Raw genomic sequence first — 24,436 nt, forward strand, 5'->3', positions numbered from 1 at the left:
AGGAACATGTTGCAGCTGCCAATCATAAAAGAAAAAGATAGATGTGGTCTGGCCAACCATACTTATAACACCAACCATGAAGTTGACTGGACTGTTTCAACCTTTCGACCATGCTTTATGTAGAAGAAAATTTTTTATTACAGACTTCTGAAGGAATCAGTTAGTCCATTTATATAGATGACTGAATAAAAACCAAGAACAGATAAGTGACACATGGAAATTGCTTATTAAAAAATATAACATCACAGATTTCAAGTTCATTAACAATAATCTTCTGTCATTAACTATAGACAGTTAATGTGTGCCATGTGACTTCATGCTTATTTGTTAGCATGGATGAATATATTTTTCTTGTAATGGTTTTTCAGCATTCAGACAACTTTGTTATCTATTTATATATTTCTGATGTCAATTAAGTCTTGATGAAGCCATCAGTTCTTTGAAAATGAATAAACTTAGATGTACTTTTCAAATTTCAACAACTAATAAATTCCTTACTGAATGTTCTTTAGTCCTAAAACATTTTCTCTTTAGATATCCATTTTAATTAAGCAGATGAAGGCTTCTGAAAAACTACAGATTATATATATAAAAGCTATGCACATACTAAAATTTGTCTGTTCCCTTTCAAAAGTATTTAAATACTTCTGAAAGGGAACAGAAAAAAAAAAATCTATAACAAGATGAAATTTTAAGATATAAATGGATAATATACTTAGGTTATTTTAATAACTAAAAAAGTCATGCTTTGAGGCAAAAATGTTTACATAATTACCATTTAACGCCATGTTCAAAACTTCTAGAAAATTGCCTTGTGATGATGTTGAATTAACAGCATGAGGAACTTTTATTCCAGGTTGCTGCTGATGATAATCAAGAACTGTACACTGGTATTTATTAAATAACTTCTTCAGCAAAATAAGTACTGAATTCCAGTCATCATAACGTTCATTCTGGACTGCCACTCTATTAAATTTATCAAAAAAAAAACTTGCACAATTATTAATAATATATTTAAATAGATTACATTAAAATCAATATTATACTTGAAAATACGTATATACTTGGGATTTTATGAACAATATAGTCAGGGCTCCAGAAATCCGACTTAAATCTACTAGTTGCAAAAATGTTTTACTTGCCCATAGTAGACTTTTGATTAAAGGTGTATGTGCATACACCCAATTCTATTTTTACACGATATATATGTTCCAAAGAATATCGTGTAAAAAAAGACATCCGGTATGTATTGTATATAGAAAAATATTAGATATCTTCCACAACTTCAAAAATTAATACTCTTGATAAAAGAAAAACTAATTTTATTTGAACATATCCATCCATATTTTATTTAAAAAACAAATTTTTTTCATCCATCCATAGTCACTTTCTGATAGAAAGTACATCCTTTTGTGCTGAATTAGTGCAAAATCACTTTCATCCGAGAAAATGTTTTGTAGATCACCTTCATCTACGTTCGTTGACAACTGATTTCCTCTTATATTAGAAACCTTTTTTGAAACATTATTTCAGGCACAGGTTGATTTATTTTAATAGTAAATTTGGTAATAGATCGTTGCGATTCTAACTTGGAAAGTTCTTTGTATATCTCCTTGTAGTAAACCATACAAGATTTCAGATCTGATTGGAATTTAACAGCTTGTTCAGTTATGGATCACTAATCAGAAAATGATTTTCCAATTTATTTGGCAACTGAAATTCAGCCTTCAAGAATTAAATTAGCAGTTAATGGTGATGGTTCATCCTCATTGTGGAAATCTTCTGGGTCAACCTTCTACAACACGATTTCTAATAACTCCTCCTCTGTCAGCAATTATTTCATTTATATCATCAATGGCAAAATCATCAAATCCTTCACCATGAACTGCTTGTGCCAAAGTAGACATTTCTGCATACACTTCATCGGTCATGTTTGAGGGGTCGTATATGAATTGCAAGTCTTTCCAAAACTCCTTGCAACCATCTGTTACTTGGAGCGATTTTTTTTTTTTTTTTGTCATCAGTTAGTTAGGAGGACATTGATGGTTCTAGTTCTTTCATTTTCTCATAAGTTCCTAAAGCCTTCTATTTAATGGCACTGGTGTATACTGGTATGTTTTGGGGTATGATTTTCAATCCATGTTAGCAGCGTCTTTTCCATTTTTTCAATAACTACATCTCTGGTATATGAAGAAAACACTCAATTTTGTACTGGAGGCTACAGATTGTCATATAGCATTTTTCATTTTAATTGTTCAGATCATAGCTTCATTTAAATTAAAACTTTTGCCAACAGATATGGGACCTTCACCTTTTGCAAGCTTCTAAGATTTCTATTTTTGTTTCTAAAGAAACCATTTTTTTTTTGTTTTGGCTTCTTTTCAGTTTTTTTTATCTGTCATTTCTGTCAAGGCAGAAAATATTTTCAATTAGTTAAATACATCATGTTTTTTTCAATTTAACTATCGCGGTGCTAGAAATCAATTAAAACAACTTGGAAAACTTGGACATTTCTTATAAATTTGCATTTTTGAATTTAGATGAACATCATATGAAAATATGTAATATGAACACAAAATGAAAATAACATATTAAAAAATAATAAATTTTGTTACAAAAATAATACACTTAAATTTAAAAAAAAATAAATTACATACATACTTAACAGGATTACTTTATTTTTGTCAACTGTGGAATTATATATACAGTATATCTATATACCCAATCCTTTTTGCACGGTTTCAAAACCATGTAAAAACAGGATTGGGTGTATATGAAACTGAAAGAATTTCTCAATTTATGGAGGGTGGGGAAAGGACAAGAAGACATCCTTGAAAGCTGAGAATGAATGCCACTAAGAAGGGGATGAGGGTTAGATTTTTTGAGTGCTTGATTGGAATAGATTGCCATTGAGTGTTGTGAGTGCAAGCAGTGTGAATGGATTCAAGAATATGTATGATAGCTGGTGTGTGTAGTATGTGGCCTCCCTCGATGAGTCTCTGACTCCCTGGAGGTCTTTCTTAATAATAATATATAATGAAATGAGATGGTTATGGTTTATCTGTCAAAGTACACTGCAACAGGTTTTGGAGAGGAATTATGTAAACAAAGTCTGTTCTACTTTTTATCCATGCATCTCAATAATGGATGAGTTTCTCCTTATTTGAACTATCTATAGAAGCACATAGAAAGACTCATTACTGGAGTCTTTAATTTCCTTAACTAATTTTTGTTTGATGGCAATAATTGATACAATTTCTTTATATTTCATGTCATTTTGATACCATTCTACTGCTGAGCCAATGAAGTATTTGAAGTTAAATAGTTTATTGAATTTAGCTTTATAACAGGCTATATTAAAATGGTACGGCACATGTTTAAATATTTTAAAATTCATCTTTCTTTGAAAAGTAGCTAGAGGTGTGTTACCCAGCTTATTTCCAATAAAGTCTACAGCATCCCATTTTTTGTGAAAATTAAAAGTCCCATTAAGTCTAAATGATCTTGTAGTAATCTAGAGTTTGTCAGCAATCCTAAGATTTTTTTTTATATATTACAGAATACTACTTAGCTTTTATTGCACACCACCACTCCCATTCTTTGAGCCACTGTTTTTTTAGCAAGCACACATATTAATTGTTTTTAGTTGATGACACAAGAGAACTATTTTCTCAAGTGTTTTTAATACTTTCTGGTCCCTTTCCTTCACCTTTAATTTTTCACTGTTTCACAAAACTAAAAATTATATTTTGCAATAAGTATGTATAATTTTCAACCAAAAATCAAATGCGATGTAAAATAACTGATGTAAGAATAGTATAGTTTGCATTTCCTTTCATTTGTTGTCCATAATAAAATTGATTCATTTTGAAAGATTTATGGAAACAAAAACACATCTTGGAGTAATTACTTTTAATTATTTATTTCGTATGGGGTTCTCCTCCTTTCCTCCCCCATTCCCTAGGATGGATTGAGCCCTCCTAATGAGGGATTGAGTATGTATTTTATGACTGTGATCCGTGTGTGTGTGTGTTCATGGGATGGGTTTGTCTGTTCTGGGGGATGAAAAACTGAGTTTCCAGGTGAAAAAAAACCCTACCTCCGTATGAGACTGGATAACTCACTTTTAGTCAAAAAAAAGATCAGATAAACATCTTGGGCAGGAATGGAGGGTCACTTTTACTTATGAAAATAACACTCAACATATACCATATACACATATACCGTATTTTCCGGTGTATAAGACGCACTTTTTTTACCTTAAAAATTCATCTTAAAAATGGGGTGCATCTTATATAACGAAGGTAAAGATTGTTTCCTCTTTTCAAAGTCATACGCACTCCCTTTTATGTTCCAAGATCTTTGTAGGCGGTTAATGGCGCAATCCAATCGATGCGTGACCTTCAGACTTCTAGCGTGCCGTTGGCTAAGAACGGGAAGTCCCTATTCAAGTTTCATAATATCTTATCCGAGTAATCAGTTACCGATGTTTATCAGTATTGAGTTGACGTGTTGAGATATTTTGTGTTCAGTTTGATATTTCCCCGTAGATTTTAGTGATGGAAAAAAACAGGCGACATTCATATACTTCAAGTTACAAATTGCAGGTTGTAAAATATGCGGAAGAACACGGGAATAGGGAAGCTGAAAGACATTTTGGACCTCCGCCTACAGAAAAAATGATTAGCACTTGGCGTGGTCAGAAGGAGATTTTGTACAATTTGCATAATGAAAAGCACGCAGAACGTGGAAAAATTGCGAAGTGGCCAGAACTAGAGACCGAAGTTTTGAAATGGGGGCAAGAAAATCGGCAAAATGGCATTGCCATTTCAATAAAAATGATTCGTACACATGCAGTCAAAGTAGCCTGTGAGGTTTTTTCCAGAAAATTGTATTAAATTTCTTGGATGCGTCTTATACACCAGAAAATACGGTATATGTACAGGACATAAGCTACATGATGCTACACAAAAGTAAGATAAATCTAAATACTTTAATTGTTTACCCTGTCCTGAACTCTAGTGGAAAAAAAAAATAAATAAATAAGTAAAAAATAAAAATAAATAAATTATAAAAAATGTTTTATAGTGGAACTACATTAAACACATATCTACAGTCCTCTTACGTTAAGGTTTTCTTGTGTGTTGGGGTTCTGCCATCAACACAACAAACCCTTAACATAAGAGGACTGCGGAGCTGTGTTAAATGTAGTTCCAATATAAAACTTTTTTTTATTAATTTTTTCATTTATTTATTTTTTTAATTATCTGTATATTGCAGGCGTAGACTTCTGTAGCTAATTGGTAAAGAGATATTTTGGTGATTACACCACATTTTTTATTATTCAGTTATACAACATACTGAAATAATATTCCCGACAAGTTTCGTAAATCGTAGGATTTACATCTTCAGGGGTAAATAGTATAACTTAAAGTTTAAACAAAAGAAATTAATAAATATAAATCATAACCGTCTGGCTATTCATAAACTCAAATAACAGAATGCAGATATAAAACGTTATTGACATTGAACAATACTGGACGATGTCACGTGTTCTTGTTCTTGTTCACACAGTCCAAGTTCAGATTGAGGTAGATTTTTTACACACTTGATGGAGAATTAAACCTTGATTTTTATTGCATTGGTTTTTATGTTTTTATCTGTCCTACGTAGCAAATCCCGCAAGAGCAATAGATTTTGCAGACTCCTGGTTTTTTAAGAGGATGATGAGGTGGTTTTGGTGGATGTAGGAATCTTGAGATTTTTTCCATAGGAAGGAAGGCTACTTTTACGTTGTGTTTGTTCATTAATCATTCATTTTATGATATCAAAAACTGATATCACAGCACAAATAGAAAAAGGAATTAGAAATCTACCGGACAACACAGCAGATCTTATCCGTATAGAGAGTACAGCTTTACTATTAAAAATCAGATTATCATAGGAATCTACCTTACAATGAATATGCTTGCCTTAAAAAATTAAAGGATGACAAAAATATTGTCATAATCAAAGCGGATAAAGGCAACACAACTGTTGTTTTAAATACTACAGAATATGATAACAAAATGAAAAGTCTCCTGGAAGATACAAATACCTACAAACCTTTAGACAGAGACCCGACTTGGCATACACACAAAAAAACAAATGATCTCATAAAAAAAGTGCCTCTCTGGACAGAACTTAAAAAATACTTACAATCAAAACATCCTTTGATACCAAGAATCTATGGTGTTCCAAAGATCCACAAGACAGATATATTTTTAAGACCAATAGTAGATGGAAGAGATTCACCGACTTCCAACTTGGCGAAATACCTCACAAACATGATCTCACATCATATAGGAAAAACATCTTCCTTCATAAAAAATAGTACACATTTCAAAGAAAAAGTGAAAGATATACATATTGGTCCAACAGACATCTTAGCAAGTCTAGACATTATCAGCTTGTTCAAAATGTCCTGAGACAAGAAATTTTGAATCTCCTAGAAGACCTCTTCCCTCCGGACATTTTAGATCTTTTTAAACATTGTATAAACAATACTTTTTTCACCTATCAAGACAGAATCTGGGAACAAAAAAAGGACTGGCCATGGGTTCATCATTATCACCAGTATTAGCAAACCTATTTATGAAAAAATTTGAAAAGAATACTGTTAAGAATTACCATAAAAAACCAAAAATATGACTATGCTATGTAGACAGTATTTTCATCATATGGAATGGAACAACAGATGAACTTATCAATTTCAAAGATTATCTCAACAATTTGCACAACACCATAAAATTCACTTTAGAACAAGAAGAAAATAGAAAACTTCCTTTTCTAGATATTCTATTAGAAGTTAATGAAGAAAGTAAACTCTCCTCAGTATATAGGAAGCCGACAAACACAGGAAGATTTCTAAATGCAGCCTCACACCACCACCATCCTTCACAAAAAATAAGCTTAATTAAAACTCTTCGAGACAGAGCATACAATATCTCCAGCACACAAGAAAGATGTAATGAAGAACTAAAATACTTAACACAAATCCTCCAACAGAATGGGTATAGAACAAAAACCATCAAGAGAATCCTTAAAAAGCCTCCAACTAACAAAACACAATAAAACAGGATTACAAAAACGCAATCCTTATATCAAAAATGTTACAGATAAGCTAGTCAAATTAATGAACAAACACAACGTAAAAGTAGTCTTCCTTCCTATGGAAAACATCTCAAGATTCCTACATCCACCAAAACCACCTCATCATCCTCTTAAAAAACCAGGAGTCTACAAAATCCATTGCTCTTGCGGGATTTGCTACGTAGGACAGACAGGAAGATCTGGAGAAATAGGCATGGCTGAACACCAAAAAGACGTACAATACAAAAGAGAACAAAAACGGGTCTTGCTTTCCATACCACTTCCACTGGACACGATGTACTCTAGCAAAAAACGACAATGTCATACATAGAAAACAACAGCTATATAAGAAAATTTAAAGAAGCTGCTAATATGCTGAAAAACCCAACCCAATGCAATAATAATCAAGGTTTAATTCTCCATTATGTGTGGTCAGCTCTAATAATAAAAAATCTACCTCAATCTGAGCTTGGACTGTATGAACAAGAACACAAGAACTGAACAAGAACATCGTTCAGTATTGTTCAACGACAATAACGTTTTATATCTGCATTCTGTTATTTGAGTTTATGAATAGCCAGACGGTTATGATTTGTATTTATTAATTTCTCTTGTTTAAACTTTTAAGTTATACTATTTACTCCTGAAGATGTAAATCCTACGATTTACGAAACTTGTCAGGAACTATTATTTCAGTATATTGTATAACTGAATAATAAAAAATGTGGTGTAATCACCAAAATATGTCTTTTGTATCTGTATATTATTATATGTAAAAAAATTATTTTATTTTGTTAATTTATATCTGTGTATAATTCTTTTATTTAATAGTTATTATTATTATTATTATTTATTTGTATTTTTTCACCATCAAAAGTCAGGCTAGGGTAAATGATTAACAGAATATTTAGATTTATTGTACTTTTGTGTAGTGTCATGCAGCTTGTGTCCTGTACAAATGTATGTGTTCCTGATGATGACTTTGATACAGAGGTTGAAACGTCAAGTGTTATTTTCATAATTAAAAGTAAAGTAATTATACTCCAACGTGTATTTTTATCTCCATAAATTCTTCATGACAAACTCTGATTACTGGGCAACCTTAAAAGAAATTAATAAAGGTGAATTCATATAATAAATTATCCATAGAAATAATTCAAGAGGAAAGATAAATAATGAATTTTAAATAAGAGTAGCATGCAAACTAAATTTTCGAAGGACAAACAGTCTATGAAAGAATTAAATTAATTACATAAGATACTATCTCCTGGTTGAAAATTAAAACTCCTTTATTCATTGGAGGTTGCCATGATTGATGAGAGTGATAGTAAATGATATGATGTTTTAAAAAGAAATAAGAAATGTGTAAATTATGCAAAGAAATTGAAGCAGTATATATTTTGAATGCATGCATTTAGAACAAGGCCGAAAAGTCAACTTGCCGCTTGTCTCTGATAACTTGACTATGGCGAGTGGATTCCTGGAGCCCTGAATGTAATAGTAATTTCATCATGATTGATGTAGTAAATCTTAGTTTTCAAGTGGTACCAAACAAACCTAACTATCTTAATCCTTACTCCCATTTCTATGTTCTTATTCTGTTAACACTTTTCATACAGAATTGAAATTTTCATTTACCAAATGGTAATATTCAATGTCACATTCAACCTGTTCCTTAAGACTTCATTTAATTCCTTGTCCTATTCTATCACTCTGACTTCCAGAATAATGGAGAAATCCATTTACAGTCAGTCATGGCAATGACTTAAAGTACTACAACAAGTCATTAACAACTGCCAGCCTAGTTGACAAAGGAATAGCGTTTCCACTCCTCAATTAATAGGCTATGGGTTCAAATCTCAGTGCAGTTATGTGAATTCCTTTAGGTATTACCATTCCATTTACATGACTGAAGTGGACTTGAAAAAGTACTGCATTTAGTCTCTAAAAGAGAACATGACTTTAGCAAGGTTTTTCACTTGATTAGGAGTAAATTACACTTGACAAAAAAATATATTCTTGTTTTTATCCTTTACCAAACATGAGTACACAGAAGTTTATATATGAAGTATCTTCACTACTAAACTATTTGTATGTAGAAGATGATAATTTCACTTCATTTTTTTTTGTTGTATCTCCCACTAGTCTGCGTGGTTAGCTTGGTGGCTATGCGCTTTGCAACCATATGCCTGGGGAAGGAGTGTCCTAGGTTTGATTCCCATTGACGACATGAGGAGCTTAAGGATCTTTTTCAGCCATAGCCAAGTTAGCGGTCTTAGGCATGGACAGCAGGGTGTACCATTCCAGTTTATCTGGGGTTTTTCATTATGCAAACAGGCAAACCAGTCCCTTGAACACACAGGCTAGGATAGGATACAGTATGGCAAGGAAGGCAATGGGAAACCACCTTGCTCACAGTCATTTCCCTAGATGGTGGCGTATATGAGGATCGCCTGAAAAGATCTCGGCCTAACAATAAAAAAAGGAATTTATAATTTCTAAATTATTTTTATATTTCAACATAATCTCCCTTAAGACTAATATATTTATTTCAGCGATGCTCCAGCACCATTATTCCATCCCTGTAATGGTTCTCAGTATCAGCTATCGCCTTTTTATTCCCGTATAGGGAGAAGGCGAGGCTGTTTAGCCTTCTAACCCTATCTAACTGGTTCTCAGTGTGATATGCAAATTACCCCTCTACAGCTGCAATCATCTCTTGATTTGAAGAAAAACGTGACCAGTGAGGAAGAGTTTTAGTTTTGGGAAGAGATAGAAGTCAGAGGGAGCCAAATCTGAGGAATAGGGTGGATGATAAAACAATTCATAGTGCAGATCCCTTAATTTTCCCATTGCCAAAACACCTTTATGGACAGGTGCATTGTCCTGATGAAAGATGATTTTTTCTTCTGCAAACTGGGTCTTTTCTCATGAATTCTTTCATCTAGTTTGGTTAAAAGACTGGAATAATATTCCCCAGTCATTGTTTTACCCTTTTCATGATACATATTAAACAAAATGCCTTTAGCATCCCTAAACACCAATGCCATGAACTTTCCTGCTGATGGAACTGACTTTGTCTTCTTTGGCGCTAAACACTGGCTTCTGTCCACTGTTTTGACTGCTGTTTGGATTCTGGTGTGCAATGGTGAATCCAAGTCTCCTCCGTAGTAATAAATCGACACACTAAATCAGTTTTATTCTTATTAAAATGCTCCAAGCACTGTTCGGAGATTTTCATGCATTTTTGATCTGCTGTGAGCAAGCACAGCACCCATCTTGTGCAGAGCTTTTTCACTAGCAATTCTTCATGCAAAAAATATCCTACATGTTCTTTTGAAATGCCTATAGTCTCAGCAATTTCATGCACTCTGACTCGTCGGTCATCTGATAACATATCGTGCACTTGATCAATGATATCTGGTGTTGTTACACTTTTTGGACGTCCTTCACGTGGATCATCTTCAAGGCTGATACAACCACGTTTAAACTCGGCAGTCCATTTCTTAATTGTCGAAAATGAAGGAGAAGAGTGCCCATAAACTTTTATGAACTTCGAATGAATTTCTTTTGGTGTTAAACCTTCTGTTACGAGGAATTTTATAACCGCACGATACTCAATTTTATCCATTTCAAGGGATACAGACAACACTTCAAACAGCTGTATAAAAAAACTACTTGATAGAATGTGCAATTTCGCAAGTCATTCTATCAAGTAGTTTGCAATTGCGAGAAGAATTTGATAAAGCAGTCCGAAATGAGTAAGGGAAAAAGTCCAGGTGTAGACAATATTCTCATAAAACTGCTACAAAATCTAGGTGATGAGACAAAAATCTTACTCTTTCAATTAATAGCCAAAATCTATGATAGAGGAGAAATACCAAAGGAGTTTATGAACTCAATAATAATACCAATACCAAAAAAGAATAATGCAAACAAATGCAGCCAATTTAGAACAATAGCTTTAATGCCATATGTTAGCAAAATTCCTAAAAATTATTCAAAATGGAATTTATTTAAAAATAGATTGTCTATTGGATGAAGACCAATTTGGATTCAGAAACAATAAAGGAACAAGAGAGGCAATACTCTGTTTAAGAACAATAATAGAAAGAAGATTAGACCTTAGTCAAAATACTTATATTTGCTTCCTTGATTTAGAGAAAGCGTTTGATAAAGTAAACCACCAAATACTCCTAAATTGTCTAACTAATATGGGCATAGATTTGAGGGATAGGAAAATAATTGATCAAATTTACAAAAATCAAAATGGATGGATTAAAATCAATGATAAGAAGAAAATAATAAATATAAGGAGTGGAGTAAGACAAGGATGTATACTTTCACCACTTTCATTTAATTTATATATTGAAAAGGCCATTCAGGAAACTAAAGATAAAATAAATAGTGGCATAAAGATAAATGGTGAGCAAGTAATGTGTATGAGATTTGCTGATGACATAACCTTCTGTTTTCTGCTACATAACTTGTAGCAGAAAACAGAAGAACGTTAAAAACAATGCTAGAATTACTAAATAATAACCTTGAAAAATATAAAATGAAAATCAACACAGATAAGACTAAATCTTTGTTACAGGGACTTTGTTACAAAATCCCTATCAATACAGAGCATATAGCCATCAGCAGGGAACAAATAAAACAAGTGAAAAGCTTTAAATATTTAGGAAGCCTAATAACAGAAGATGGCAGAATAAGAGAAGACATAAGATCAAGAATAAACAATGCAAAAGCCCAATTCTCTAATTTGAAAAGCATTTTAACAGGAAACCTCAATTTACAATTGAAAAAAAAATTAGTAAAGACATTTATATGGAGTATTGCACTGTATGGATGTGAAACCTGGATTCTAGGCAGAAAAGATGTAAGAAGATTGGAGGCTTTCGTAATGTGGTGCTGGCGCCGCATGAACAAAATAAAATGGACAGAAAAAAAATCAAACGAACAAGTCCTGAGAGAGATAAACAAAACAAGAACTCTAATTAATTCGATCAAAATTAGAAGGGATAGATGGTTTGGACATATACTTCGACATGATGGACTTGTGAAAAGAATAACTGAAGGCAAAATAGAGGGGAAAAGAAGAAGAGGCAGACCAAGGAAAAGCTTTCTTGACCAAGTCAAAAACAGAATGGGTTTGAGGAATTACCAGGAGGTTAAGAAGACAGCCAATGACAGAGCAGAATGGAGGAAATTGCTGCTGAGCTACCAGTCCCAAGACTGATGCAACTGATGATTATGACTAATTTCCTATCTACAATTTTCTTCCAAATTAGTCTGTTAATTGTCAAGAGTCCAACTTTATCAGATCTTATATTTTTATCGTCTAAGGCACTTTCTACCATATCAATCCACCTATATCTTGGTCTTCCTCTGGGTCGTCTTCCTGACAACCTGGCAGGGAACAACCGTTTTGCTAATCTTTCCTCGCCCCTTCTGTTTTAAGTGACCATGCCACCTGAGATTAGCTCTGCTAATGCATTCCTGGATGCTGAACAATGTCAAGATCTTCCCAATATCCTCGTTTTTAATATGATATTGCCACTGATGCCATCCGTTCACGCCTCTAATCTTTCTCAGGACTCTCATATCTGTGGTCTCTAGTCTGACCCAGCTCTCAGATCCATAAGTTAAAACTGGTTAGAACACTGTCTTGTATACAGCTAATTTAGTGTTCCAACTAATTTCTCTTTTATTCCATATGAATTTATTCAATTGACTTCCTATCATACCAGCTTTGTTGATTCTGTTGTTATTTCCAAATTTAATTTACCATCTTCACTAAAAATCGTCCCTAAGTAGCTGAAATGTTTTACTTGTTCCACATGTTCTCCATTCACAACACAGTTGACATTTTCAACGATTCTACCTATTTTCATTGTCTTTGTCTTTTTATTGCTGACCTTCATACCATATCCATTACAACAGTTATTCAATTTAGTAAGGGAATCTTGCAAACTTATAGCAAATTTATTTAAAAGTATAACATCATCTGCATAAAGCAAAGAACTGACATTAACATCTCCAATTTTGATATCATATTTAATACCACTCTCCTTCATAATGTGATCCATATAGATAATGAATAACAGAGGGGATAATGTACATCCTTGACTCTCACCTGATTTAACATTAAACAATCTTCCTGTACTTCCTTCAATTCTAACTGCTGACATGCAACTCAAATAAAGACTAAGTAATGCTTAATATAATGCCCCATTGACATCATGTAACTGTTGTGTATTGAATAGCTTCTCTCTTGGCACCTTGTTGTATGCCTTTTCCAGATCGACAAAACTTAAATACAGATCTTTGTTATATTCCCATGCTTTCTCAACTATTTGTCATAAAGTGAAGATCTGATCCTGACAACCTCTATTTGGCCTGAACCAGCTTGTTCATCACCAAGTTTATCTTCCACAATCCTTCTCAACCGTTTCTCAAGTATACTTGCATATATCTTAGCAGGAACACTCAGTAGAAAGTATATGTCTGTTCACATTCAGTTTTATTTCCCTTTTTATATATGGGTACTATTAGAGCTCTACTCCAATCATCAGGAATAAGCCCCTCTGTTCAGGCCCTTCTGAATTATGCAGTGCAGCAACTGTAAGACTTTTATACCACCATACTTCAGCATTTCTGGTTGAATATCATCTACTCCTGCTGCCTTTCCACATTTCAAGCCTTTGATGGCTTTTTCTACTTCAAGTATGGATATGTATTCCTAACTGTATGCCTGTTGCGTGTTTTTTACCACTGTGCTATTACTGCTTGTTTCATTTAGCAATTTTTTGAAGTAATTACTCCATACTTCAAGGATATCTTTTTCATGTTACCTTTATCATCTCTAATTCCTTTTACAGCACTCTTTCCTCCATTTCTAAGCTTCTTCAACAATCTCAAGAATATCTTGCCACCTTTTTGATATTTATTTTCTATGTTCTTACCTCAGTAGAAAGACTCAGTAGAAAGTATATGTCTGTTCACATTCAGTTTTATTTCCCTTTTTATATATGGGTACTATTAGAGCTCTACTCCAATCATCAGGAATAAGCCCCTCTGTTCAGGCCCTTCTGAATTATGCAGTGCAGCAACTGTAAGACTTTTATACCACCATACTTCAGCATTTCTGGTTGAATATCATCTACTCCTGCTGCCTTTCCACATTTCAAGCCTTTGATGGCTTTTTCTACTTCAAGTATGGATATGTATTCCTAACTGTATGCCTGTTGCGTGTTTTTTACCACTGTGCTATTACTGCTTGTTTCATTTAGCAATTTTTTGAAGTAATTACTCCATACTTCAAGGATATCTTTTTCATGTTACCTTTATCATCTCTAATTCCTTTTACAGCACTCTTTCCTCCATTTCTAAGCTTCTTCAACAATCTCAAGAATATCTTGCCACCTTTTTGATATTTATTTTCTATGTTCTTACCAAAGTCTTCGCACGACTTTTGTTTAGCTAGTTTTACACAGTGTTTAGCATTCTTGCATTTGTCTCTATATTCTCTAAGAGCAAAAGCTGACTTATTTGCCAGTAACTTTTGATATGCTTTCTTCTTTTCCTTCACTGCCTCTTAACTTCCTGTGTCCACCATGGAGTTCTAATTTTTCTATCCTTGCAGACAACTTCACCACATGCCTCTCTGGCTGAATCAATCAGGGCTTTTTTCAAGGCTTGCCACTGAATCTCCAAGGTTTGGTTCCTGTTCTCAAACTCTTTCATTTTTTCTTCAATAAGCTTTGTGTATTTTAGTCTACAGTTCACATCTAAGAGCTGCTCAACTTTTATTCGCTTTAAAACTTTCTTACGTTATTCTTTTCGATATGAAATTCAATTTTATCCTGCTCAAGACTAAATAGTGATCACTTCCAATTTCAAATCCTCAGTACACTCTGGTGTCCTGCACCAGGGAGAAAACATCACTATCAACAACAACATAGTAAATGAGACTTTTCTTATTCCTTGCCACTTCTCTCCTTGTGAATTTGTGCACAATTTTATGTTGGAACATTGTGTTAGTAATAAGTCAGTCCATGTCCTGAGCAGAAATCCAACAGGTATTTGCCATTATTATTAGCTTCGCTCTTTTCTCCAAATTTTTCCAAAATATTTTTGTATGTCTGACAATCATTTCCTACTCTGCTATTTATATCCCCAACAAGGACCAACTTTTCCTTTTTCATTGTATCAGTAGCTTTCTCTAGAGCCTCAAAAAATTCCTCCATTTCTATCTTAATAGAGCTTTCTGTGGGACCATAGGCACAATTAAGTCTCATTGTCCAGTTCCCCATTCTGATATTAGCCCTGAATATTAGAAATTAAATTTAATATAATTTAATATCTGATATAATAGATTAATAAAGATTAATTCAGAAATGCATTAACAGAGCTAATCTTAGGTGGTATGGTCACTTAAACAGAATGGGCGAGTTTACTATTACCATTAGAGGAAAGATTAGCCCAAACAAGTGTTCTCTGCCAGGTTGGCAGGAAATCGACCGAGATACGGTACAAAGTGCCTTAGACGATAGAAATATAAGATCTGATAAAATGTTGGAGTCTTGACAAGTAACAGACTGATTTGGAGGAAAATTGTAGATAGGAAGTTAGTAATAATGTAATTTTTTTCATGCAGTACTATCATATCCTGTACACCCCTTGAGGGTACTTGACAGGAATTTGATGATGATGATGAACTGGACTGCTCCTTACTAAAAAACTGAAATTTTTTATTTTATTTTTTTTATTAATCTTTGTACTAGTTATGGGCAGTAATACCCTTACATCACGTTTAGATATCTCATCCAGACTTGATATAGGCCTAAGCCTTTACAAGTGTTTTACCCTACGCCTGTTCTAGTTATCATTGTAATCATTCTCTGGTGGCAACGCCATGCCACCAGTGTACCCTGTAGGGCCCTCAAGGAAAGATCTTTACTATTCTTCTGCATAATTTATACTATAGTGTTACTCCAATTTCTCTGTACTAGCCACTTTGAGTTTACTCTTACCATTAGAATCCCTGAAGAAGCCACACAGCTCCGTTGGCGAAACTTGTTGGTAGTGTATGTTTATAAATCACTGGTCAATTAAAAATCGATATATATTTCAGTTTAAACAATTCAGTTTTCATTACTCTCACTGCTTCGAAATAAAATGTCCACATAATGAAAGGAATAAACAATTACATAAAAATAAATAAAATTCAAATAGAGAACTGAATTTATATTGCATTTTCACCAAAGGATTAAAAATTAAAAAATATATGGAAAATACTTGATTCAAACTTCTGTATTACCTATAAAAATCTTCATAAAATCTTCCTTTATGATCCTTTTGTAGGCATTCATGCATGTAAACAGGAAAGTCATCTTTACTTTGAGCCTCATAAAATGTCCTTGAGAAAAGTACTATAGTCACATCATGATTACAATTCAGACTCTGCAATTAATAAGATTACTATTAAAATGCAGAAAAATAATTGACCAAATAAGTAACTATGACATGCTATACATTGTTATTATAATAAGAATTTTGTTATTTCTGCTTCCAATTCTTCAAACAAGGCATTTTGCAGGCAAAACTAATGTGAGGGAAAACAAATTCTGCAGCAAAACAAATTAATAATTACAGGAGCATATATGTATGGGAACATGTACACTGCAACAGTGTATGTGTGCACAAAATGCCACGAGTTGAAAGACATTCATTATAATTAAGATGAAAAGCCAAACGGCTATATTTTCTGGCAAAGTTAGTTAAATTAAGGGGATAAAAATCCCTTATTATTTTACAGCCAGTATGCAAAACTCTAAGATCAAAAACTACGATCTACGAGTTTCATGCTGAAGAACTATCGGCAAATCCAAGCGTAAGTGACCACTTGGTAGTACAACACCAAGGCAACTCGAAGCAAAGGTGGAGCAAGCTCCCTCACTATCCTTGATATTTTCTCATAATGTGAAAACACAGCTCCTAAGAGATGTAATACAGCTTTACATTATGAGGAGAGGTCACTACCCAGACCGGTTTCAACCTTTTTTTGAGGTCTCATCAGTGAGTAGGTAGACCTGGATGATATCAAAGTTTAAGTGAAAAGAACTTACATACCTTCACTATACCAAGTGGTCACTTACGCTTGGATTCACTGATAGTTCTTCGGCATGAAACTCATAGATCGTAGTTTTCGATCTTAGAGTTTCGCATACTGGCTGTAAAATAATAAGGGATTTTTATTCCCTTAATTTAGACATTGATTATGTTTACATTTTTATTAGTCAAATTAATTTACAATATTTATGAACATGGAAATTAAAGCTTATGAATTTTGTGTTCTCTTTTCTTTCTCCTATCAGAATCTTCAGCATAAAGTGTTTCATTATACATTTAGGTATAATTAAATACCAGCCAGCCTAGTATTTAACTGTAAGCATATCAACCAGGTTGGTCCAAGTGGAGAGAGAATATGAACTCTTCAACCAACAGGCATTTGGTTTGAATTCCACTCTGAGCAAGTATGCTCTATGTCGTCTCTTTATTCTCTTCTATTCTGTTGGTATATATCCTACAGCTTAGAATCAACCCACTGCTAACAATGCAAGAAACAATTATAATCAAATTATTATCCAATTTCTTTCAATTCTTTCTGTAATAATGGAGAAAACCATATAGCATTCAACTTCTATGATACCTGGAAATCTCATACCTACTAATAATTGCCAGTATATGGATTCTGCCACTCTCAATCAACGTGGAATCTTCTTGTTTATATTACTCACCTTTGGATAAATGTCTCAGAAAGTTTGGAGAATTTCAAGTAGTCACTGTTGATATCTCTAAGACATTTGATCATGTTTGGTTCAAAGGTCTATTTAGTATGCATCTTGAAATGAGTTTCCAGCTTTCTCTTTGTTTACATATTGCAACTGATGGGAGAGTGATCTTTATGTATGAACTTGGCTTTCATAAGGCTCCAAACTTTCACCTACTTTCTATTTGTTAGACACAATCATCTTCTCCAGTTAAATGCAAATCCAATGTAATTCACAGTTTTGCAAATGACAGTATACCACACTCCTCTTTCTCACTTGACGAAACTGGCACTACATGTATGAACAAAATTTTCAGAATACCAATCAACTTCTACAATTCTAAATTCTGATATGGTAGAATAATTTTTTTTTTTTTTTGAAGGAATAAAAGAACCTTTTCCTCCAATCTCACTTTCAGCAATTCCCAAATCTTCGGACAAGAAACTTTCTCTATTTTGGGAGAACTTTTGGTCTATTCTTGGTTTATTCCTTAATCCAAATGTAAACCAAGAATCTAATTTCTTGGCCTCTTTAATTTATAATATAACCAAGTGAAAAAATTTCGACATCTATTTCTAATCCAGTGTATTATAATAATAATAAGGTGTGATAACTTTTGACTACTTTTATATGGGTAATATATGACTTCTGCATTACTTCAACCCTGGTATCTTTTATGGATCTGACTTCCACTGATGAGATCTCAATAAAGATTGAAACCAATCTAGTTAGGGCCCTTTCCATAATGCACAGCATTATATACACACCCAAAAGGATGTGTGCTTTGCATTTTGGGATACTAAGGCAACTGATGTGAAGTAATTAGCCTCTATAAACTATTGGCACAGTACTGAAGATAATTCACGTGCAAACATTGTTTGTTTACTTACACTTGGATAAAGGATTAAACCAAGAATATAATTTCTTGGCATCTTTATTTATAGTACACCTCCAAATCAAAAATTAGAATAATCAAAGAAAATGTGTTGAATGACTTGAAATTTTAATTTATTGCATAGAAAATAATTATTACTAAATATTATTATTATTATTACGTAACACCTCCAGGGAGTAAAAAGACTCATCAAGGGCACCTACTTTACAACTCCCCATCTCAACCACACCACCAACTGCAACTACCTTCATCATCTACACCAACGCCATCTACTGCCAACCACCATCCCTAAATTTTCACAGACAATCACAAACATCCATGCCCACAGTAGGATTCGAACCAGCAGCCTTTTGGCTGGAGAGCGGATATGCTAACCACTTGACCAACCAGGCCGGCATAAGAATATGAATTAGCATCATCTAAATCTATGTACTTTGTAGATTATATAATCATGTACACAAAAAAATGTAATATAAATTATAAGAAAACTGTTATTTGAAAACATTCACAAATTTTGAATAATTTTTAATGTGGTTCAAAATATAAGAATATTCCAAATTTTTCCAATTGGTTTTGAGGAGAGTATAGAAATAGCATATGTTTCAGTAGCTGCAGGACTGACTTGTGTGTGTGTGCAGATCATTTGAGCATGGATTTCAGATAATCATTTGCTAAACATGGGTTAAATGAGTGACATATCGGAAGCTAAGAAGTTTCATAAAGTGTCTCTACACAAAGAAGGTCAAACTAAACAGTTCATAACCAAGGAATTGAAATGTTTTCAAGCAAGCATGAGCAGAGTACTGAGACAGTATTCTAATAACTGGAGTTTTCAAAATAATCACTGCAATAGCAGTCAAAATGTAATTTGGAGGTGTATAACTACGTCAAGAGATGACAGGAGATTAAGGAATATCGTGAAGAAAAACTGCTTCTGAAGTGTAAGGTATTTTTCACAGGAAATGGAAAGAACTAGGTGTGAATATGTCTAAATCTACATCGTTCAGATGAATTCACAAATTGAGTTTTAAATCAGGTGTGCTAAGACAAAGCCACTTGAGTGCAATGATGTAAGCAAAGACTGATGTGGAGTCAAGAGAACAAGAAAAGGTACTTTTTAGCGATGAAAGTATGTTTTGCATGTTCCATGGGCATCAAGAGATACATGTTTGGCATCTTAAGCAAGAAGCATTTGATAAAGAATGCATAAAACGTTTGGTGAAATTTGCAACTTCTTTCATGGTATGGGTTTGTATGACTGCAAAGAGAACAGGTAGGCTGTGCAATGTGTATGAAAGAGTCAATTCCAAAGCGTACCAAGAAATTCTTGAGCATGTTATGTTATTGGCATCGGAAGATTTATGTGATGATGATTTAATTTCTCAGCAAGATTCAGCTTCTTGTTACACTTCCAAGACCACTACTAGATGGCTCAAAGAAAGGCATCATAATCAAATACCATCTAGGGGATGTACAGGATATGATAGTACTACATGAAAAATTACATCATTACTAACTTTCTATCTACAATTTTCCTCCAAATCAGTCTGTTACCTGTCAAGACTCCAACATTATCAGATCTTATATTTCTATCTTCTAAGGCACTTTTTACTGTATCAATCCACCTATATCTTGGTCTTCCTCTGGGTCGTCTTCCTGCCAACCTGGCAGAGAACACTTGTTTTGCTAATCTTTCTTCGCCCATTCTGTTTAAGTGACCATACCAACTGAGATTAGCTCTGCTAACACATTCCTGGATGCTGACAATGTCAAGTTCTTTCCTAATATCCTCATTTTTAATATGATATTGCCATTGATGCCATCTATTCACGCCTCTAATCTTTCTCAGGACTCTCACATCTGCAGTCTCTAGTCTTTGGTCTGACCCAGATCTTAGATCCATAAGTTAAAATTGGCTTGAATACTATCTTGTATACAGCTAATTTAGTGTTTTGGCTAATTTCTCTTTTATTCCATATAAATTTATTCAGTTAACTTCCTACCATACCAGCTTTGTTGATTCTATTGTCTAATTCCATATTTAATTTACCATCTTCACTAAAAATTGTGCCTAAGTAGCTGAAATGTTTTACTTGTTCTATAGGTTCTCCATTCGCAATGCAGTTGATATTTAAAATTTTTCTACCTATTTTCATTGTCTTTGTCTTTTTAATGCTGACATTCATACTATATCTATGATGACAGTTATTCACTTTAGTCAAGGAATCTTGCAGACTTGGAGCGAGATATTTAGAAAAATAACATCATCTGTATAAAGCAAAGAGCTGACATTAACATCTCCAATTTTGATATCAGATTTAATACCACTTAACTTCATAATGTGATCCATATAGATAATGAATAACAGAAGGAGGATAGTGTACATCCTTGTCTCACACCAAATTTAACATTAAACGATCTTCCTGTACTTCCTCCAATACTAACTGCTGACTTACAACTCAAATAAAGACTAAGTATTGCTTGATATAATGCCCCATTGACACCATACAACTGTAGCATTTTGAATAGCTTCTCTCTTAGCACCTTGTCATATGCTTTTTCCCGATCTACAAAACTTAATTACAGATCTTTCTTATATTCCCATGATTTCTCAACTATTTGTTGTAAAGTGAAAATCTGATTCTGACAGCCTCTATTTGGCCTGAATCCAGCTTGTTCTTCATCAAGATTTTCTTTCACAATCCTTCTCAACTGTTTCTCAAGTATACTTGCATAGATCTTGCCAGGAACACTCAGTAAGGAAATACCTCTGTAATTCTCACATTCAGTTTTATTTCCCTTTTTATATATATGGGTACTATGAAAGCTCTACAAGAGCCTCTGTAGCTCATAGACGATGCCCTTTGGTTGGAAAGACCTGGATTTGATTTCTGTCAGTGACGTGAGGAACCTTTATCTGGTCACTTTTGATGAAAGGTGAGTTAGCCAGTCTCATACGGAGGTAGGGGTTTTTTCACCCAGAAACTCGGGTTTTTCGTGCCCCAGAACAGGCAAATCTGTCCCGTGAACACACACGGATTACAGTCATTAATATGTCCCAGCCATGTGCCAGTCCTGAGGAGGATAAAATTAGGGGGTTGGGGAAAGCAATGGTGAAGTACTCTGTAAAAATCTCACCAGAAGTACTTTGTGAACAATGCCTACAAAGTCACCTACTGTCGGAAACGACTGAAAAGGAGAATCAGAATTAGAGAGCTCTACTACAATCATCTAAAATTCGTCCCTCTGAACTGTGCAGCCACTGTAAGACTTTTATACCTCCACACTTCAGTATTTCTGGTCGAATATCATCTACTCCTGCCTTTCCACATTTAAGGCTTTTGATGGCTTTTTCTACTTCAAGTACGGATATGTATTCCTGACTGTATGCCTGGTCAGTGTTTTCTACCACTGTGCTATAATCACTGCTTGTTTAATTTTGCAATTTTTCAAAGTAATTACTCCATACTTCAAGGATATCTTTTTCTCCAGTTTTCACATCACCTTTATCATCTCCAATTCCTTTTAGGGCACTCTTTCCTCCAATATCTTGCCACCTTCTTGATATATTTTCTATGTTCTTACCAAACTCCTCCCATGACTTTTGTTTAGTTAGTTTTACAAATTGATTAGCTTTCTTACATTTGTCTCTGTATTTTCTAAGAGCACAAGCTGACTTATTTGCCATGAATTTTTTATATGCTTTCTTCTTTTCTTCAACTGCCTCTTTAATTTCCTGTGTCCACCATGGAGTTCTGATTTTTCTATCCTTACAGACAACCTCACCACATGCCTCTCTGGCTGAATCAATCAGGGTTTTCTTCAAGGTTTGCCACTGAATCTCCAAAGTTTGGTTCCTGTTCTCAAACTCTTTCATTTTTTCTTCAGTAAGCTTTGTGTATTTTAGTCTACAGTTTACATCTGAGAGCTCAACTTTTATTCGCTTTAAAACTTTCTTACATGTTATTCTTTTCAATATGAAATTCAATTTTATCCTGCTCAAGACTAAATAGTGATCGCTTCCAATTTCAAATCCTCTGTGCACTCTTCTGGTGTCTCCTGCACCAGGGAGAAAATACCATTCTCAACAATAACATAATCAATGTTATTCTTATTCCTTGCATCTTCTCTCCAAGTGAATTTGAGCACATTTTTATGTTGGAACATAGTGTTAGTAATAACCAGTCCATGTCCTGAGCAGAAATCCAACAGGTATTTGCCATTATTATTAGCTTTGCTCTTTTCTCCAACTTTTCCCAAAATATTTTTGTATGTCTGACAATCATTTCTTACTCTGCTATTTAGATCCCCAACAAGGACCAACTTTTCCTTTTTCATTGTGTCAGATGCTTTCTCTAAAGCCTTAAAAAATTCTTCCAATTCTACCTTAGTGGAAACTTCTGTGGGACCATAGGCACAAATAAGTCTCATTGTCCAATTCCCTATTCTCGTATTTGCCCACATCAGTCTACTTGAGACTGCCTGCCATTCAAGAAGATTAGCCTCGTATTTAGTGTTGAATACTATGGCTGACTCCTTTTTTACCTTGATTGTCATTACCTAAATATAACATTTTGTATTTATTGCTCAGAAAAATCTCACCAGTTTAAAGAAAGGCAAATAAATGTAATTCCTTGGCTGGCAAACTCTCCAGATTTAATCCTCAATCAGAATTTGTGGAGAATTATGAAGGAATGTCTTTAAGAAGTTGCCAATAGAGACAAAACTGAAAATTGTTTCTAGTCTGCAGACCATTTGGACATGTTTTGATAAAAAAGACTGTGAACCACTAGTAAAGAATATGCCAAACCGTTTACGAATGGTCATAAAAGTTAAGGGGATGCAACGAATTACTAATTATCATGTTTCCCTTTGACTGTAATTTTTGGGTAATTATTTTCGCATTATTCTAATATTTTGAACAATGTTAAAAATTATTCTAATTTTGTAAATTTTTTCCAAATAACAGTTTTCTTATCATTTATATTACATTTTTAGGTGTTTACATGGTTATATAATCTACAAAGTACGTAGATTTAGATGATACCAATTCATATTTGATGATAATTATTTTCTATGCAATAAATTAGAATTGCAAATCATTCAACACATTTTCTTTGATTATTCTAATTTTTTGATTTGGAGATGTATAACCTCCAAAGTGAAAAAACTTTCAACGTAAAATATCGTACACAATCAATAATATATATAAATATGAATGTAAAATACACCAGCTAACCAATAAAATAAATGTATATACATACATACATACACAAACACACACATATATATATGTGTGTATGTATGTATAGTTAACATACTCTTCATGACTGACTATTAACATAACAGGTTGGAAATAGCAAAAAAAAAAAAAAAAAGGTGCGGGGGGGGGGGGGGGGGTTAACAGATTATCTTTGTAATGAGTGAGTAAGAAAGAGAAGTATTATACAATGCTCAATGCAGTTTTTCAGGTCTCACTACTGAATGAGACAATCATTAAAAGATTCAAAGTATACATGCTTTGCCATATCCCCTTGAGCCCTGTAGAGAAAGTGTTCACGCAGTTTTGATT

General features: G+C 33.7%; 1 protein-coding gene across 4 annotated transcripts in view; it reads right to left on the reverse strand.

Annotated features, from left to right (window-relative positions):
• The window catches only part of Iml1 (GATOR complex protein Iml1), a 414,032-nt gene that overhangs the window by 334,155 nt on the left and 55,441 nt on the right, over positions 1-24,436 (reverse strand). For all 4 annotated transcript variants that reach the window (XM_090410642.1, XM_090410643.1, XM_090410644.1 and 1 more), the window contains exons 8-9: positions 16,457-16,599; positions 776-966 (exon numbers count right to left, since the gene is read on the reverse strand). In XM_090410642.1, the coding sequence (XP_090266768.1) occupies positions 776-966; positions 16,457-16,599 (334 nt within the window). The remainder of the gene's footprint in view (positions 1-775; positions 967-16,456; positions 16,600-24,436) is intronic.

The sequence above is a fragment of the Typopeltis vanoorti genome, chromosome 20, assembly GCF_054136105.1.
Source record: "Typopeltis vanoorti isolate ZY-2024b chromosome 20, IOZ_Tvanoo_1.0, whole genome shotgun sequence".
NCBI classification, from domain to species: Eukaryota; Metazoa; Arthropoda; class Arachnida; order Uropygi; family Thelyphonidae; genus Typopeltis; species Typopeltis vanoorti.